The 19071-nt window shown below is 35.0% G+C and overlaps 5 protein-coding genes and 1 pseudogene across 6 annotated transcripts in view; 3 read left to right on the forward strand and 3 right to left on the reverse strand.

Moving 5' to 3' along the window:
• Positions 1–19071, reverse strand: part of LOC106137222 (uncharacterized) — a 97074-nt gene that overhangs the window by 19743 nt on the left and 58260 nt on the right. The gene's annotated exons all lie outside the window — the stretch shown is intronic.
• Positions 1000–3922, forward strand: LOC106133257 (uncharacterized). Its single transcript, XM_060950182.1, has 2 exons — positions 1000–1539; positions 2768–3922. The coding sequence occupies exons 1-2, from the start codon at positions 1410–1412 to the stop codon at positions 3724–3726; spliced, it is 1089 nt and encodes a 362-aa protein (XP_060806165.1). The 5' UTR covers positions 1000–1409; the 3' UTR covers positions 3727–3922.
• On the reverse strand, positions 1545–4220 carry LOC132903033 (uncharacterized). 2 transcript variants are annotated; one of them, XM_060950181.1, is made up of 3 exons: positions 3916–4220; positions 2260–2474; positions 1545–2139 (listed from the first exon to the last, which is right to left on the reverse strand). In XM_060950181.1, the coding sequence occupies exons 1-3, from the start codon at positions 4218–4220 to the stop codon at positions 1586–1588; spliced, it is 1074 nt and encodes a 357-aa protein (XP_060806164.1). In that variant the 3' UTR covers positions 1545–1585. The 2 variants fall into 2 exon arrangements, with proteins under 2 accessions (XP_060806164.1, XP_060806163.1); XM_060950180.1 differs by having other exon boundaries at positions 1545–2474.
• LOC132903034 (transcription factor Adf-1-like) lies at positions 8915–11429 on the forward strand. The gene is made up of 2 exons (XM_060950183.1): positions 8915–9262; positions 10563–11429. Exons 1-2 carry the CDS (start codon positions 8915–8917, stop codon positions 11106–11108), a joined length of 894 nt encoding a protein of 297 aa, XP_060806166.1. The 3' UTR covers positions 11109–11429.
• Positions 9567–11737, reverse strand: LOC132903031 (uncharacterized). The gene is made up of 2 exons (XM_060950179.1): positions 11210–11737; positions 9567–10410 (listed from the first exon to the last, which is right to left on the reverse strand). Exons 1-2 carry the CDS (start codon positions 11735–11737, stop codon positions 9592–9594), a joined length of 1347 nt encoding a protein of 448 aa, XP_060806162.1. The 3' UTR covers positions 9567–9591.
• Positions 13673–17438, forward strand: LOC132903032 (putative uncharacterized protein DDB_G0282133; annotated as a pseudogene).

The raw sequence follows: 19071 nt of genomic DNA on the forward strand, positions 1-19071 counted from the left end.
TAGTATCTCGTAACACAAGTCTCGAACTTACTTCGAGGCTAACTCAATCTGTGTAATTTGTCCCGTATATAAAAAAAAAAAAAAAAAAATGGCTACGACGACATAACGTGCCTTTTGATGAAAAACTTAGAAAGGATGACTTATATAAATTAATTAAAAGTAATTTCACAGAAGATATTTACAAAATTGACGAGGTATTGAAAAGAAACGGACACGAAGTATTGCGTTTGCCTCCATATCACCCAGACCTGAACCCAATTGAGTTGGTCTGGGGTGATATCAAAGGACAATTAGCACAAAAAAGTATCGACTCTAATTTGGACCAGAAAAAAGAAATATTAGAGAGATTATTTGCTGAATATCCCAAAGAGAAATGGGAGAATTGTGTTAAACACGTGATTAAAATCGAAGACGAATATTGCAAACATGATGGAGTCCTAGATGAAGTTGTTGATTTTATTATTAATGTGCAAGACGATTCTGATGATTCTGATGATGGCTGTTGTGAAAGTGAAGAATCAAGTTCCAGTGATAGTGATATTATGGACATAAGTGATTGATTTATAATTTTGATAAATTTTGCATAAATAAATATTACATACATAACTTTATTACCTTTTTTTTACCTACATATCATACCTATATATCATAAAATCACATTTTTATCGAATTGTTTTGTATGAAAAATAAAAATTTGAAAATAACAATAATCGAAAAATGCTTATGCTATTTAATTCATGTACGTGGTCTCGTTGATACCATGGAGTTATGGGATAACAAAAGGAACACGTTGTATAGTTTACAGTTGTTTCATTCAAATTTTGTATAGCCATTATTATTTTTTTAATAAAAATCTTCACCTGTTTGCCGCTAACCACTATGACGTCACATATCTCAAGAAATGTCCAGTAACATTTCGCCCCTTGTATTACACGCTACGCTCGACCGCCGCCCGCACCTCTTTCGTTCCCCTTCAGGCCTACGCAGACCGGGACGGAATGGCAAGGGATTTTAATTTTTACTAATGGACATTCAACCGTACTGTTACAGAAATACGACATAAATTGCTATGCTTTAAAATGATGCCGTGGCATTGAAAGGGATTTAATCGAAAAGACACGCCACAGGCTCCCGTGGCGGGATGCCGCGGCATACTGCGGTAGGCAACGGCATGACACGGACTCCGGCGCTCGTCACAGGCTCCCGTGGCGGGATGCCGCGGCATACTGCGGTAGGCAACGGCATGACACGGACTCCAGCGCTCGTAGTAATATACTGCGGGGTGCGGCGGTGGGGGTAGAGAAGCGGGGAATGCACACCATTGACCATCCATTTGCGCCCGCGTCTTTGACGACTGTGTACCTACGTGTTTTTTTCGGAGACCAGTTTTTTACGTTTTTTATTCCAACATGGAGGAAAAATTAATAACATTAGTTCAAGCCTATGATTATTTATATAATATGTCATCAAAACATTATATGAACACTCAAATGAAGAACAATGCGTGGAGAATAATTGGGACAGAAATGAATAAAACAGGTAAATATTTTTGCAATATAATTATATTTTAATACTTCACACGGTATTAATGTCTATTTACAATATCGTTTTGCCATGGAATCGAGCCCTCATCAGAGTTAAAGTAATCTTTAAACATCTCCCGTACTGTCGTACCATCTAATGCATTGTTCATATTATTATCGTTTTCTAAATTAATGCTTACACTTGCTATACTTTGACTTTCTGTGCTTGTACCACCTATGATGAAATTGTGTAAGCAAGTACATGCTAAAATGATATTATCAATATATTTTGGTTGAACCTGAATTCCTTTTTGACATAATTCGAAACGTTCTTGAAGTATACCAAATGCATTTTCGACGATACGCCTGGCTCTACTCAAACGATAATTGTATATTTTCATTGCTTCATCTGTCAATCGGTCGCTACTAAATGGTCTCATAATGTTTGTGGTTAACGGAAAAGCCTCGTCTGCTATAAAAACATAGGGCAACTCAAGATCTGTCCTCGGTAAACGTTTTTTTGGGGGAATATCGAGGGCATTAGAAGTCAATTTTTTTCCAAATATTGAGTTTTGCATTATACCTCCATCACTATTTCGTCCATATGATCCTACATCTGCAATCACAAATTTATAATTTGCATCCACAACCGCTAGTAGCACGATACTAAAAAACTTTTTATAGTTCATGTAGAGACTTCCACTATTGCGAGGTGCCCTTATCCTAAAATGTTTACCATCTATTGCACCGATGCAGTTCGGGAAATTCCATTTTTCATCAAATTCCATCGCGATTCGCGTCCATTTTTCCCTTGTTGGTTTTGGCATAACACTAGGCCTTAGGACATTCCAAATGACTTGGCAAGTTTCATGTACTATAGAGCGCACTGTACTAAACCCCATACGATAGCTGTAACCTAGAGACTTGAAGCTACTTCCCGTGATCAAAAATCTGAAAGATAATATAAAGAGGGGTAAGTGAGGCAGAGTGAAAGACAGGGTACAGTTAAACAAAGTCAATTAAATAATACGATATATTTATTTATATATAATTATGAATTCCTCACGATATTTTCCTTCACCGTAAAGCCAGTGGTAATTTTTACTTAGAAAAAAAATTAGCTCAATATAATCCCATAAACATAGCTGGTGCTAACCTAGTCACCTAGTCACTATCTAAGGCCTTTTCCCATTACCTACTTATTCTGATTCTATACCATTTTACCTGCTTATGTTTTGTTTTAGGTGAAGAATGTCAGAAAATATGGAGTAATATACGTAATAATTTTAGGAAAGCTCTGAATAACAGAAAAACAAAGAGTGGTGACCCGTACACAAAGCGACGCCCTATCAAGTTTGAAAAAGAGCTGGAGTTTTTGAAAAAATTCATTCAGCACAGAAAACAAACCTCGAATTTGGACTCCTCTTCAGAGGATACGCAGACTTCTTTTGCAGAATCCGCTGTCGTTGATAGCGATGAACGTTCAGTTTCGCGAATGACCAATGATTCACACCATTCCTCAATAATACCAGAACCTACAACAACTGCTGAAATACTAAATAAATATATTGAATCGAAAAAGGAGGTGGACGCCATTGATTCGTTCTTTCAAACAATGGCTGCCACAGTAAAAAAGCTACCAAAAAGAGAGCAGGTCCGAATAAAGAGACAAATATTTAATATGGTAACTGACGCCGAATTAAACTACATAGAGGGAACTCCAGCTCCAACATCTGAAGATGTCTCTACCAATTTGCAACATCAACGACCATGCCGTACCGCTTTTACTTCAAGATCTGGCTGTGGAACCGCGGCAGGCTTGGGCTATGAAGCTGTATCAGGATCTGGCTATGAAACCACCTCAAGATCTGGCTATGAAACCACCTCAAGATCTGGCTATGAAGCAGCTTCGGGGTCTGACTTTGGAACCGCCTCAGGCTCCGGTTATGAAGCAGCTTCGGGGTCTGGCTTTGGAACTGCCTCAGGCTCTGGTTATGAAGCAGCTTCGGGGTCTGGCTTTGGAACTGCCTCAGGCTCTGGTTATGAAGCAGCTTCGGGGTCTGGCTTTGGAACCGCCTCAGGTTCTGGCTATGAACCTGCTTCACGGTCTGGTTATGAAACCGCCTCGGGCCCTGGCTATGAAGCTGCTTCAGGGTCTGGCTACAAAACTGCAGTTTCTGAATACGAAACTAATCTAAAGTAGTAGGTACTCTAAATTAAGTAAAAAGAAATAAAGATCCAGGAATTATCAGTGAGAAGATTTATCAGTGCAAAAACATAAAAATCGTTATTATGTGTCTACAATTCATGATTGTATTTGGCAAAAAAAATTGTTTTTTTAATTAAATAAAAGAAGAAAATATTAAACTTATACAATCATTTAACTGCCCACCTCAAACACAAGGATAATCTTTGATCGGCTTCAATGGGGTTGCGAAAATTGGTCCTCTGTTTTTCGATATATGGTCGACATATATTCAACAGTGCTTGAAATTTCTCATAATCCATTCTATGATAGTCATAAAATTTTTGCACGTCGTATTTTAAGTCATTAAATAAATTATTGAATTCACCCTTTGATTCCCTTTCTTTCCATAAATTATCAACCCAAAATCTTCTTCTATTCCTATTATTAGCCTGTGCACTTTCTTCTTCATCTGCAATAATCGATATCAACACTAAATCCCAATCTACCATTGTAAAACTGAGGCACACCAACACTCAATCAAACGCAACTGAAGACTGCAGGCAGCAGGAGTCGCTGAGGCGTGCTTTGTCATGCCGCGGCACCCCGGGGCATGCCGGGGCATGCCGTGGCAAAGTGCTGGAATGCCGCGGCACGCCGTGGCATGCCGTGGTAAAATGCTGGTATGCCGCGGTATCTAAGCAGCCGGTGTGCGCTGACTCACGGCAAAATCCCTTGCCATGACGTCCCGGTCTGCGTAGGCCCTTCGTCGTCATACCCCCGCGCCCCTGTACTCCGCGGGCGAGGACTCATTTAGGCGGTTCTACTATAGTCGGTATTATTTTACACACATCAAACGCTCATTGTCTTCCTTATACTTATAACATCTTATTTTGTGAAAGGGTGTATCCAAATATTCGTGGCCTAACCTACATGGAGCTATTACATCTTTTCTAATCTACCGTCATTTGTTAGTATGTGTCATATTGATTTATTGTGCGCAGTTTCATTCCGATACTGCACAATATAAATTTTCTGTGATTATTTGTTTGAAGCAATCTGACGCAATTTTCGGTACCGGTTCGGTAATGGAGAAAATTGAACACCGTGCAGTCATTAAGTACCTCAATAAAAAAGGCCTACCACCAAAAGACATCCATCAAGATATGGTGAGCACTGCTCCATTGTATTCCAATGTTAGAAGTGGGTAGCTGAGTTTAAGCGCGGTCGTGAGAGCATTGATGATCCTAGGAGTGGTAGGCCTACATCCTCTACCACGAAAGAAAACATCGATAAAATTTGTGATCTCGTACTGGGTGATCGACGTTTGACCATTGGTAAGATAGCTAAGATAACAAACATTAAACTCTGTAAAATATAGCTTGATACCTGCGACATTAGCGAGTACGTTTTAAAGACAGCTATAAGAAATTTTCTCTTGAAAATGTTCAAGTTATTAATTATTAATAAAACATTTGTATACAAAAATACAAGCTGTTTTCAATAATGAACACGTTCCAATTGAGATACGACTAAAAACCGTAACTAATGTCAATGATTTTTAATTTTTTATAACATTTTTTATTCCATAACTTACTTTATAAACGCTTTTTAATGCTGGCGAGGGATGTGAAATTGACTGAGAAACGATTATCAATGTAATAAATGAATGCAAATTTTATTAATATTATAATTTTATTTATTTATAAAATGATAACTAATTAAAAAATATGAGTGAAGACTCGTATTTTTTAAGTCAGGCAATACTGCGCACGGATGCAGCCGACAAGCGGACGCCATCTTTTTTTACTTAGTCAAGTCAGTACGAGTGCCGTCACGACGCCTTGTATACGCTATCACTACGTTATTAATATTGTTCATTGTTTTCCCTTGTTGCTGTTACGTTGTTAAGTTTTCTTGTTAACCAACTGTTGGTTATTGTTTTGTTTGCTGTTATTGTTTTTAAACCATAATGCCGAAAAGAGCAAAAAAGACAGTTTTGAACAGTGAAAGCCGCGAGTTTGTGATCCGTTTGCGCGACTATTTTGAACGCGAGAATCAAAATGGCGGACCACTAATACCATTGGAGCAAGTGTGCAACAGAGTGACGCTCTTGGTATTGGACGAGCTACTGTGGCTCGAATCAGTAAAGAAAAGCATGGAGAATCGTCAACAGAGGTGGCAGCTGCAGATGAGGAAGATGTGTTATTATCGACACCCAATAAAAAAAAAAGAAAGTTTCTCCAGTCACTACAGTCGACGATTTCGAAGTCGCTGCAATTCGCAATCATATTTATGCGTATTATGCTCGTGGAGAATACCCCACGTTAAAAAAATTAAGCGACTCGCTTACAGAATCGGGTTTATTCAAAGGATCTCTACCATCGCTATCAAAGATTTTGAAGAAAGTCGGTTTCACTTATAAAAAAAGTGATAAAAGAAAAATTATAATGGAACGAACAGACATTGCTTTAGCCCGAATCGACTTTTTGCGTAAAGTCAAAAAAATTACCGATTGGAATAAAGTAGTTTTCCTAGACGAAACATGGCTCAACGCAAATCACACAGTGTCGAGATCGTGGACAGATGATAAAGCAGAGTCTACTACCAAAGTGCCCCAAGGAAAAGGACAAAGATTAATCATTGTTCATGCAGGGACGGCGACAGGTTTTGTACCAAATTGTTTATTGGCATTTAAATCTGTAAAAACAACCGAGTATCACGAAGAAATGAACTTTGATAAATTTAAAGAGTGGTTTTTAATTCTTTTAAATAATTTATCTGAACCACATGTTATTTTAATGGACAACGCACCATATCACTCTGTGCAAATAGATAAAGCGCCTACGACGAGCAATAGAAAAGGTGAAATAATTTCATGACTCCAAAACAAAGGGGTAGAGGCTAACGACAATATGCTAAAAAAAGAATTACTAAGATTAGTTAGCATTCACAAACCCCGAACTCGAAAATATATTTTAGACGAAATTGCAACGGAAATGGGCCACAATGTAATTCGTTTACCTCCGTACCACTGCCAGTATAACGCCATTGAGCTCATCTGGGCTCAAGTCAAAGGTTCGTATTATCTAAAATAATATTTAAGGTTATGAAAGAATACACTGTTCTAGTATGTACTTACCTACATAATAAGTTTATTTTTTTGATAGAATACCTTTGTTTTTCTAGGTTACGCTGCCAGACATAATGTGTCGCCGCCTTTCACGGCAAATAAAATTCTAACCTTGCTACACGAGGCGTGTGATCATGTAAAGGGTGATGATTGGAAGAAAGTAGTTGAGAGGACTAAAAATATAATACAATAAGATTGGGACCGCGATATTCGTTTTGACAATTATGCGATCAAGAGTTAATTATTAATTTACAGGACTGCTCGTCCAGTGATGAATCTGACGTTGACTATGATCTCGGCTGCGCACCATTAAGTTAATAAAACTTTTAATTACATACCTACTAATGCTTGTTTAATTTAATTGAAATAAACTCCTTTCAATTCATCATGAAAATAAATCTGGTAATGAGTTTAAAAAAAAATATATATGTGTCGTTTATTTTTACCGTCTATAACAATTTTTTTTTATATACTTTTTTTAGAAAACTAATTACGATTTAAATATTTATCGATAATAACGATAGACGTCCCATCTCTAGTAGTTGTCATTAATTGTCACTTTGACAGACGTCGCAGGTATCAAGCTATATTTTACAGAGTGTAGTTATGGCCGAGTGCAACACATAGTAACGGAAGAGTTGGGATTCAGTAAGGTTTCTGGTCGCTGGGTCCCGAGGTTGCTTTCAGCTGAACAAAAACAAGTTCGATACACAATTTCGCGAGACTGTTTTGAACTTTTTGAGACTGATCCCGAGGACTTTTCGAATAGATTTGTTACCATGGATGAAAGCTGGGTTCACCACCATACTTCTGAATCAAAGCAACAATCCAAACAGTGGAAAAGATCAGACTCTCCTACACCAAAAAAGGCTAAGGTCGTTTTGTCGACTAACAAAGTCATGGCTTCTGTTTTATGGGATGCGAAGGGCATTATTTTTGTAGATTATTTACCGAAAGGTCAAAGTATAAATTCTAGTTATTATTATAACCTTTTACGAAGACTCCGGGAAGAAATAAAAGAAAAAAGGCCGGGAAAGTTGCGTAAGAAAGTTTTGTTTCATCAATGCACGTGTTCACACTTCGGTTGAAACAATGTTTGTAATCCATTGTAACGAATTGCTGCCCCACCCACCTTATTCGTAAAAAATCATTTAGTAAAAAACTCTTGTTAGTTCAGAAATCGGACATGGCATTGCAGAGTAAATTACAAACTGCAAAACAAGACGGTAAAACTATAGATCGGTTTGGTCAGGAACTTGAGGAGCTTTTCGTAAATCTTACTAATTCACAGGCTAATGGAAATCTAAACTTAATTTTGAAAATGGTATGCAAATGGAAAATGTGTAGTATAGGTATCACTTAAGATATAATAAATTAAATATTAAAGACATTGGTTATATTATGATGTCATAGTTTGGAATGCATGCAAGTCCTTATAAGGCATAGTTGATAAAACATTATTGTTTATATTTAAGATCCGTACATCGGAATGTTAGGTACTCTTTTGAGGCACCGCTATTTGAATTAATATTTTATTTTTATTATTAAATGTAAACATCCAACCACCCACTTAGGAGGGTGACGTGTATTACTAGTATATAAGTTCCCTTATAATCAAATAAAAGTTAGTTACAACACAGCTCGTACTTGTTTTACTTGTGTCCCGATCACCCATCAACACATGGCGACCCTGCCAGTGCGCGCGCGTCCAGTTACTTAGCTCGAATCTGAGAAGACCTTCCAAATATAGTATACGACTAAATTCCAATCTATCTCGATATGTAATTTACGATGGGGAATCATCAAACTGCTCCAGTCCCGCCTGCCTCTAGCACACCTCCCGAGATTTAAGCCCCGGATACACTAGGGAACATTTTGTCCCGCAACATGACGCGCAACACAAAATATACGTGACGCTGCAACGTTGCATAGTGTCCCGCAACATGACCCACAATATTGTACGTGACGCGGGGCATGTTGCTTGCTCCCGCCTCGTGAGCGAGCGCATGTGTCCCGCGTCAGTGTTGCGGCATTTGTCACCGAGTATAGTCGCGTACGCAACGTGCCTTTAAAATGTCTGTTGTGTGGGGAAATGATACCGTGCTTTTGCTTATTGAGCTTTACGAAAGTCGTGACTTGTTATGGGATACTTCACACCGTGACTATCGAAATAAAATAAAGAAAAATGATGCATGGGAGGATATTGCCAAGGCGCTTAAATTGCCTAGAAAAGAAATAGAAGCCAAAGTACATACCCTGCGTTCGCAATTTGTCCGAGAAAGGAAGAAAGTGAAATCGTCAAAAACTACTGGCAGTGGACGAGAGGACGTGAAGTCCAGTGCATGGTTTGCGTATGATGCAATGAAATTTTTGCTAAAGGGAGCCACAACGTCTGGAAGCTTGGACACTTTGGACACAAACGTAAGTTATGCTTTTTTATTTCTAATTTATTTATATTTACTAGCGGCCCGCCCCGGCTTCGCACGGGTAGCTAAATTTATACATACTTAATTTATTAATTTAAACTTTCTTCTATTTCTATTTCCTTTTTTCTGCCCATATGATGCTGTATTTTTTTATCTTATCACTTATTTTATTATTATTTCACCTTATCACTACTAATATAATATGTATTATTTACATTAACTAAGATTTGTACACACCTCACCCACAAGACTTCACTTCTAAAAGGATTGACGTTGTTCAATAACATTAAAAGAAAAAATATAGTACAATACTAGTTTATTCATTTAAAAATTATTCTGCCAGGGAACACGTCCTTCTTCACTCATGAAATATTCAGCAAATTTGTTTCTTATTTCCATAGCAGATTCAGGGTAGCGTCGTCCCATAGCATTTAAATTCGACATATTAACAGAGCCAGCTTCTCTGCGCCAAGATCCTTCTAAAATATCGTGATCCACATTTTCAGAATCAAAAGTTCCATGTGGGTTGTACAGTGATCTCGATTGACTATTTCGCCTTAAAAAATTATGGAGGTATATGCACGCCATTACAACAAGTTCAGCATTACAGGGTAGGATGGTTATGGGAGTTCGGAATATACGAAATACAACACCTAAGATACCGAACACATTTTCGACAATTCTTCTAGCTCTTGACAGTCGATAGTTGAAAATGCGTCTTGTTGTACCCACGTCATGATTACCGGGATATGGCTTCATCATGTTTTCTGTCAGTGCAAAGGCGCTGTCTCCTACAAGTACGTAAGGCATATTCGGCCCATCTTGTCGTATTGGGTCTGGAGTCGGCCAGTTGAGTTGGTTATCAGCCAAAGCTTTATAAAAAGCAGTCTCTTGGAATACTCCACTGTCAGAAGATTTTCCTTTAGCACCACAATTTGCATAGATAAAATTGTAATTTGCATCGACAATACCCAATAGGACAATACTAAATTGTTCTTTATAGTTAAAATAGTCACTTCCAGAATTCGAAGGAGCTTGGATCAAAACGTGTTTACCGTCTATAGATCCAACGCAATGCGGAAAATTCCATATATTTTCAAAGCTTCTAGCCTTGGCTTTCCATTCATTTGCAGTAGCTGGGACCTGTAAAGAAATTATTAAACATTAAATACTATTTTTACGTACTAATAATTAAGGATTCATGTCTAACAGATGTTTGAAATAATACAATACGTGTTTTATAGTCTATCCTTATTATAATAATTGATTTAATATTTATATCATTAATTTTTCAGAGTCCACAAAGCCAAAACACGATTTCGTCTCCGGATGAAGATGTCGTTCTACAGTCTCAATCTACCGTTCCAGAATTTCAATCTCCTCATCAACTAGAATCGCAATCTACCATTGATCAAGCAGAGCAACCTACAACCCCTGCACCAACACCTTCATCGTCGCGACCAACTCGCAAGAGGAGCCACCCCAATGAAGATAGATTAGAGGAGGCTTATGAAGTTCTGCATGCTGCTAAAAACAGAATGATGTCCCGAGATGAATTCGATGTTTATGGACAGTACGTAGGAACTGAGTTACGTGCATTAAATGACGAACACAGTGTAATTATGGCTAAATATTATATTAATAATATTTTATTAGATGCACGCTTAGGAAAATACCGTACAATTTATAATAATCAAAGCCAGCCAGTTGTTCAACAGGGCTATAGCACTGCATCCAGTGATATTAGCCCCGAGCCTTCTGAAGAGCATATTATACAAGATATACTTGAAACTATGGATTCCTCGAACACTAATAGCATTGATGGCACTAATACTAATTAATTTACGTTGGTCGCTATATCCATCTCGTACTCTTTAAAATTTATTTTACTGAAGATTAAAATACAATTATAAATAAAATATATGCGTTTTCTTTAACTTACCTTTACACATATCTTCAATTTATTTATCAGTTCTTTACAAACTTCTGGTACTATTTTACGTATCAGTTGTTTTGACACTCGAAAAGTGTACGACAAAGAAGCATAAGAATCTCCAGTCGACAAGTACCTCAATGTAATGGCAAGTCTGATATGAGGACTAATAGCGTTTCGTAATATTGTATCCTGTTTGGCTATGGAAGATGCGATCATTTGCAACAAAGTTTCAAAATCAGATGATGACATGCGAGTAAAATTCACAAACGATCCGTCAGACATTCGGAGATCACTTAGAATATTTACTCTTCTTTCTCGTTGTAATAAGAAATTCCGCATCCACCACCTTCTCTTTCTCTTACGTTTCAACACACTCGATATAATTACTATGTACGCAGCACTAATAGCCACAACCTCCTCGGGCGACATTTCTATAAACACTGAGAAGTGTGGTCGACAAAATGTTCCGCGACATGTATCTCGGCACATTCCACGTAGTTGTTGAGCAACATGTTCCGCAACATGTTGCTCCATTTGTCCCCTAGTGTATCCGTGGCTTAATACTCAATTGGGAAAAAACAATTTAATTGAGCAACATTATTTAAGCCAAGGACTTAATAATATAAATTGGAAGTGTCTAGTCCGCCACCAGCGGCCATTTAACAAATCGAATTACTAAGCCGCTAGTGGTAAAATAAGAAATTAAATAATTCTGCCACAAGTATTGTGGTATTCAAATTTGTTCCTTTAGTCAAACTAATAAAGTCTAATTTTAAAATACACTAGGGCAGCGTAGTGAAGTTGTTCCTATTGCGGCAGACTAATATAAAATGCTATTCCGCCACAAGTTATTAGTTATTGGAATATGTTCCTTATAACTTGTATATAAAGCATATATTTCTTATGTTAAAGTATCGTACCGAAGTTAGCAATGTGACAAAAACAAAAACATAACTCTTTCGGTTTTTGTTTTTGTAGTTGATGAGGAAGTTTTAAACTTTTTTCATTGTTTGTATTACTGTAAATTATAATTAACGATAAAACCCAGAAAAAGCACTTAGAGTGCTTTTTCTGTGTACCGCAAAAATACAAAACAGCTATGTTAAAATAATAAAGGCCATAAAACAATAACAGTACTTAATCAAAAGGAAGAGACCAAAAAAATACAACATTTAGAAATAAACGACGAAGAAATAGAAAATGATGACAGAAATAAAGATGAAAATACGTTTAAAAGAACAAGTAACATAGAAATTAACAATAACACTACAGAGGTTTTAGAAACAGAGCAAATTGGATTTGCTAAAAATATAGTAATAATACATAATGAACAAAAAGAAAGCAATAAAATAAACTTAGAGACACATGTAATAATACATATTGAACCAGAAACAGAAAAGGAAGACACAAAATACTATGAAAATGTAACGATAAAAACAAATAAGGCACATACATATAATCGACCATACTGCAGAAGAGTTAGAGATAGTAAATAAAGAATACACAGAGAGACAACTTATAATACATAATAAACAGGATGAGAAAGAAATACATCTACATATAGAGAAACCTGTTGAACAGAAACAAAATCTAGAAAAGGCTGAGAAACATGTAAAAACTGAAGATAGAAATGACAAAATATATGCCTGATTTAATGCCTTTAGCTAATGCTAAAGGCATTAAATCAGGCACAGACCTGTAATGCTCTTGTTAATCAAACAATAAGATTACCAGCTGTCCGAAAACGCAGAGGTCGACCCAAAGGACATGATCTAACAGTAGTAGGAGTTAAGAAAAAAAAAGAACAATATCTAAATAAACGTTGTTATGTACCCGTACATGAAAAATAAATATATTTCTTAGAAATTGTGTATCATTTACTACTTTTTGATAAGTATATCAATTGCCGCAAAAGGCTTGCCTCAGCTTTGGTGGCTGTTTATTTTTGGTAGGTATGCTGCCTCTAACTAGCGGTAGAATATTTTGTTGGTTTGACTTGCCACTTGTGGCAGAATAGCCTTATTTGTTATTGTGCCTATAGCGGCAGAAAAATATATTTTTTTATCTAACCACAAGTGGCAGTATATTTATTTTTATTAAATGACCACTGGTGGCAGACTAGACACTTCCATATAAATTTATACCTCTGTATTGTGGTAGTTGCTGGATTTCTAATTATCATTTTTGTATTGATTCGTTATATCAATACCTGTTTAAACAAAAGAATTGAGAAACGTGCACAGGGAGAAATATTTAAACAACAAGTAAGAAACTAAAATGGAAAGATACATTAAGGCCGTAGAAGAAGAAATAAAGATATTGTGTGAGTCGTATAATCTCTTTTGTCAAGGCACAAACGTTACCAAGGAAGAAGGGCGCACAGCGATAGTAACATATGTGGAAGGACAAAAAGGTCACTATCGGTGGAGTCCCGAGAATATGACAGCAAAAATAATTGCGGATATTTCTAGACTATTGGACGTAGAGTTTGAAGATGGGACTAAAGGTATAGCCCAGATGTCCGTAATCTACGAGGGAAAGTTATTATTTATATGGAAAATCGTGTGGGAAAGAGACAGCACATATGCTGAGTGGTGAAAAGTGTTAAAGTGCGTGTGAAAAGTGCACCTATGGACTCTAGGTGATATAAATTGTAAGTATATTAACTAGCCTTTATATTCATTAATTATGTTCTTATATTATGTATCATCAATTTACTTTATAAAAGTGAGTAAGATCTATGGCAGATATAGAACAGTTAATTGAAGGGTTAAAAGATATTAGAACGTATTTAATTAAATTGGGACCAGCACGACGTAAAACTCAGAATTTAGAGATAAAAATTAAAGACGTGGAACAAAATTATTTAAAATTTAATGAATTAATTAAAAATTATAGTGATCTTATAAAATCTGGTACTATTGACGAAAAAGTAGTAAAAAACATTAATAAAGTAAGTGCAATATACATAGATTTATATGATAACATTAAAAATTTATTTACTGAAAAGAATCAAGAAGACATGGAAACTTTTAATATTAAAACAGCTTTAGGATTAATACCTGTAATGACAGAGGATGAAAAAGCTATTCAACAATTAATTGATAATATTGAGTACTATAGCTCAATGTTAACTAAACCGGAGTGTATATCAAAATTGATACAATTTATTTTAAAAAGCAGGTTAACACAATCCGCGAAACTAAAACTAAATAATGACTATCCTACTATTGTCGCATTGTTGAATGATATGAAGAGTAATTTACTTGCAAAAAAAAAGTGCTAACGCAGTACAAACAAAATTACATAACGCAAGACAAAATAGTGTATCTATTTCCGAATTTGGACAAGAATTATCGGAACTTTTCGTTAAATTAACAATTGCACAAGCCAATGGTAATTCCGATGACTATAAAACATTAAGAGCAATTAATGAGAAAATGGCAATTAAAAAATTTGCTGATGGGTTGCGAAATCGTAGGATTAGCACCATAATCGCAGCTAGAAATTTTGACTCCCTTAAAGATGCCATTCAGGCAGCAGTAGATGAAGAAACAACTGCACCAGGAGCACCTGAAGGTGTAAGTTTATTCTATCGTAATAACACACATAGAGGAACCTATCGTCATGCAGTAGGCAATAATCAACAGAGAGGTAATTTCAGGGGAAATTATTATAAGACATTCAATACTACTACAAATCGAAATAACAGTAATAATATGCGCTATAACCAGAAATTTCAACGAGGTTATAACGCATCAAAAAGTTTCCGGGGAAGAAATACTTCAAGTGGATACAATAGAGGTATTAATAGAGGTATCAATAGATATCAAAACAATAGGAGCAATCATCAAAATACATATAAAAATACGGGAAATATTAACATGCTTAGTAGTACATCAGGTAATATAAATAGTGAAGAGAATTTACAACTTGATGAGTTTTTTCGTGAATAATAATCACATATTTACAGTCGGCAATTCAATGACTATAGAGTTATATTGTAATGGTAACTTAAACACTTGGTTGATTGACTCAGGAGCCACGATATCAGCAATTAAATATGAATATATTAAGAAACATAACATAAAAATGCATTTTAGTGATTTACAAATCTGTGGAATTGGAGGTAATATAAAAGCAATAGGATATACTTATTTACGATTACAATTAGGGAATGACGTTATTACTCAAAAGGTTTATGTTTTCAATTCCTTACCATGTATTACAACAGGCATTCTTGGACATGATTTCTTATACAAAAATAAAGCCATACTTAATTATGAAACAGATACAATTTCGATTGCATTGAATAATCGCAAATTAATAACGTTAAAATTAAAGAATAAGTCATGTTACACATTAACACCACGTTCAGAATCTATTGTATATGTGAGATGTAACATAAATAAAGATTGTGTAGTTTGTGCTAAAGAATTAAATGAAGGAGTATTTATCGCTAGCACTATTGCCAAACCTATTGATGGAAAAATACCTATCTTAATTTTAAATACTACGAATAAAGAAATAAAATTAGACAAAATAAATACCACAGTACACGACCTTGATGATTACAATTATTGCAAATTCGAAAAACCTAATGAAATTAATGCTGATAGAGTTAAAACGTTGTTTACTCAGTTGAATTTCAATCATTTAAATACGGAAGAAAAAAAGGAATTAAATAAAATATGTGCCAAATACGCCGATGTTTTTCAATTACCAAATGATAAATTAACCGTCACAACATTATGTAAACAGTCGATACAATTAAAACCAAATATTGATCCAGTATATACAAAAAATTATAGGTTGCCACAAACACAAAAAAAAGAATTAGATAAACAAATAGATAAAATGTTAAAGGATGGAATAATAGAACCAACAAGAAGTGAATGGTCTAGTCCCGTATTATTAGTACCAAAGAAAGTTGATCCATCGGGCGAAAAGAAATGGCGCCTTGTTATTGATTACAGAAAACTTAATGACAGGATCCAGGATGATAAATTCCCTCTGCCTAACATAACCGAAATATTAGATTCCTTATCTGGTTCTATTTATTTCAGTCATTTAGATCTTTTTTCTGGTTATTACCAACAGGAACTCGAAAAAGAATCAAGAAAATTTACAGCGTTTTGCTCAGGCCAGTATCAAATGACTCGATTACCTATGGGTCTAAAAATTAGCCCAGGTGCATTTAGCAGAATGATAACATTAGCTATGTCAGGTTTAACGTACGAAAAATGCTTCGTGTATTTAGATGATATAGTGGTTTTCGGCCGAAATTTAGAAAATCATAATAGTAATTTAATAAGTGTTCTTGAAAGATTAAGAAAAGTTAACTTGAAATTAAATCCAGTAAAATGCGAGTTCCTAAAGAAGGAACTACTATACTTAGGTCATGTAGTAACAGCTGAAGGAATTTTACCAGATCCAGGCAAAATAGAAGCGATTCGTAATTACCCAACACCAAACAACGAAAAAGAGGTAAAAAGTTTTGTTGCTTTGGCAAATTATTACAGGAAATTTATACCCAAGTTCGCAGAAAAGGCTTACCCATTAACCCAGTTAAGTAAAAAAAATATTAAATTTCATTGGGACAAGAATTGCCAAAATGCTTTTTGTAGTTTAAAGAAAGCAATAAGTTCCCCGCCGGTATTGCAATATCCAAATTTCAGTGAAAACAACGAATTTATTTTACAAACAGATGCATCAGGATATGCTATAGGTGCGGTTCTTTCAAATAATGACGATCGCCCAATAGCTTTTGCAAGCCGAAGTTTAAATAAATCTGAACTAAATTATGCTACCATAGAAAAAGAACTTCTTGCTATAGTATGGGCAATCAAATATTTCAGACCATATTTATATGGTACACATTTTAAAATAAAAACAGATCATAAACCTTTAATTTATCTTTTTAACATGAAAGATCCCTCTAGTCGTTTAACAAAGTTTAGACTTCTTTTAGAAGAATATGATTTCACTGTAGAGTACATAAAAGGAAAAGAAAACATAGTGGCAGATGCTTTATCACGTACGAAAATCACTGTTAAAGATTTAAAAGAAATGAATGAATGTATAAATGTCATGACGAGAGCAATGAGAAATAGAATGGCAAAACAATCGAGCCAAAATATGAATCAGGAGAACAACTGTAGGACTGATCACCCGAAAGTTGTAGATATTAACTCCAAAATAAATGGATGTGTCGAATTACGTTTTCTAAACGTTACTGAGCTCAGAAAAATAAAAGCATTAATGCGCAGTAAAAACTATGATATTCAAGAACTAGGAAATTTTACATACGTTAAAAATCAAAATACTCTTTATATTAAACCACTTTCCTCAGAACAAAAGGTACGAGATACCCTTGTGAAGGAACTTGGTATAGCATGTGAAAAATGGAAAATAAATCAAATAACTGTTATTAAAGATAATAACAATAAAATGATAGTAGAAAAGCTAGCTAATGAAATAAAAAACGATGTTAATTGGACTAGTCCACAGTTATGTATACTAAAAAATGTATCAAGAGTAGAAAATAAAGACGATAAGAAGGTAATATTAAATGATTTCCATTTACTACCCACTAGCGGTCACGCAGGGATTAAAAGAATGTATAACAATATAAAAAGACGTTATTTTTGGATAGGACTAGAAGACGATATTAAAAATTTTGTGAAAAAATGTTCTAAATGTCAAAAAGAAAAGTTTTCTTTGTATACTAAGGAACCTATGACTATCACAACCACAGCCAGCACTGCATTCCAGAAAATTTTCTTAGATGTTGTTGGACCCTTAGACACAGATACAAAGAACTTTTCTTACATTTTAACCCTTCAATGCGACTTAACGAAATATATTGAAGCCTACCCATTAGTGACGAAAGGTTCAAAAGAAATCGCTGAAACTCTAGTAAGTAATTTTATACTACGTTATGGTGTTCCAGAAATGATAACAACCGACAGGGGTTCCGAATTCACTTCAACTATTTTTCAAGAAGTATGCAATTTGTTACAAATAAAAAAGAATACATCTACAGCATATCATCATCAAAGTATTGGGGCATTAGAAAACACCCATAAAAGTCTTGGCGCTTATCTTCGAATACAAACTGATAATAATCCAGAACATTGGAGTAAGTGGCTACCATTTTGGTGCTTCGCTTACAATACTTCAGTTCATACTGAGACAAAATTTACACCATTTGAATTAGTATTTGGTAAAAAGTGTAACCTACCTAGTAATTTAACATCTCAGATTGAACCTCTGTATAATCATGAAAATTATCCAATGGAACTTCGTTATAGGCTTCAAATATCTCAAAGAGATGCTAGGGAAAATTTAATTAAGTCTAAAATTGTAAGAAAAGAAAAGTATGATAAGTATATTAAGCCAACAGTATATAAACCAAATGATGACATACTTATAAGAAATGAAAATAGAAATAAGTTTACTAGCATATTTTCAGGTCCATATAAAGTTGTGAGAGAGTTAAGTCCAAATGTAGAGATAATAAAAAATGGCAAGATAGATGTAGTTCATAAGAATCGTACTAAGAGATATATACCCGATACTAATTGTACTAGTTAAAAAAAAAAAAAAAAAATAATGATAAAAAAAAAAAATATATATATACATACATATATTTTTTTTTGTAATCGGTGGAGATGTAGTATAGGTATCACTTAAGATATAATAAATTAAATATTAAAGACATTGGTTATATTATGATGTCATAGTTTGGAATGCATGCAAGTCCTTATAAGGCATAGTTGATAAAACATTATTGTTTATATTTAAGATCCGTACATCGGAATGTTAGGTACTCTTTTGAGGCACCGCTATTTGAATTAATATTTTAT

This window comes from Amyelois transitella, chromosome 21 (genome assembly GCF_032362555.1).
Source record: "Amyelois transitella isolate CPQ chromosome 21, ilAmyTran1.1, whole genome shotgun sequence".
NCBI lineage: Eukaryota > Metazoa > Arthropoda > Insecta > Lepidoptera > Pyralidae > Amyelois > Amyelois transitella.

Coding starts and splice junctions, on each gene's coding strand:
- LOC132903034 (XM_060950183.1), top strand. CDS start 8,915: ATGTCTGTTGTGTGGGGAAATGATACCGTGCTTTTGCTTATTGAGCTT. Junction 9,263..10,562: donor TGGACACTTTGGACACAAAC/GTAAGTTATGCT, acceptor TTAATTTTTCAG/AGTCCACAAAGCCAAAACAC.
- LOC132903031 (XM_060950179.1), bottom strand. CDS start 11,737: ATGGAGCAACATGTTGCGGAACATGTTGCTCAACAACTACGTGGAATG. Junction 10,411..11,209: donor AATTGAAGATATGTGTAAAG/GTAAGTTAAAGA, acceptor ATTTCTTTACAG/GTCCCAGCTACTGCAAATGA.
- LOC106133257 (XM_060950182.1), top strand. CDS start 1,410: ATGGAGGAAAAATTAATAACATTAGTTCAAGCCTATGATTATTTATAT. Junction 1,540..2,767: donor GACAGAAATGAATAAAACAG/GTAAATATTTTT, acceptor GTTTTGTTTTAG/GTGAAGAATGTCAGAAAATA.
- LOC132903033 (XM_060950180.1), bottom strand. CDS start 4,220: ATGGTAGATTGGGATTTAGTGTTGATATCGATTATTGCAGATGAAGAA. Junction 2,475..3,915: donor AGATTATCCTTGTGTTTGAG/GTGGGCAGTTAA, acceptor ATTATCTTTCAG/ATTTTTGATCACGGGAAGTA.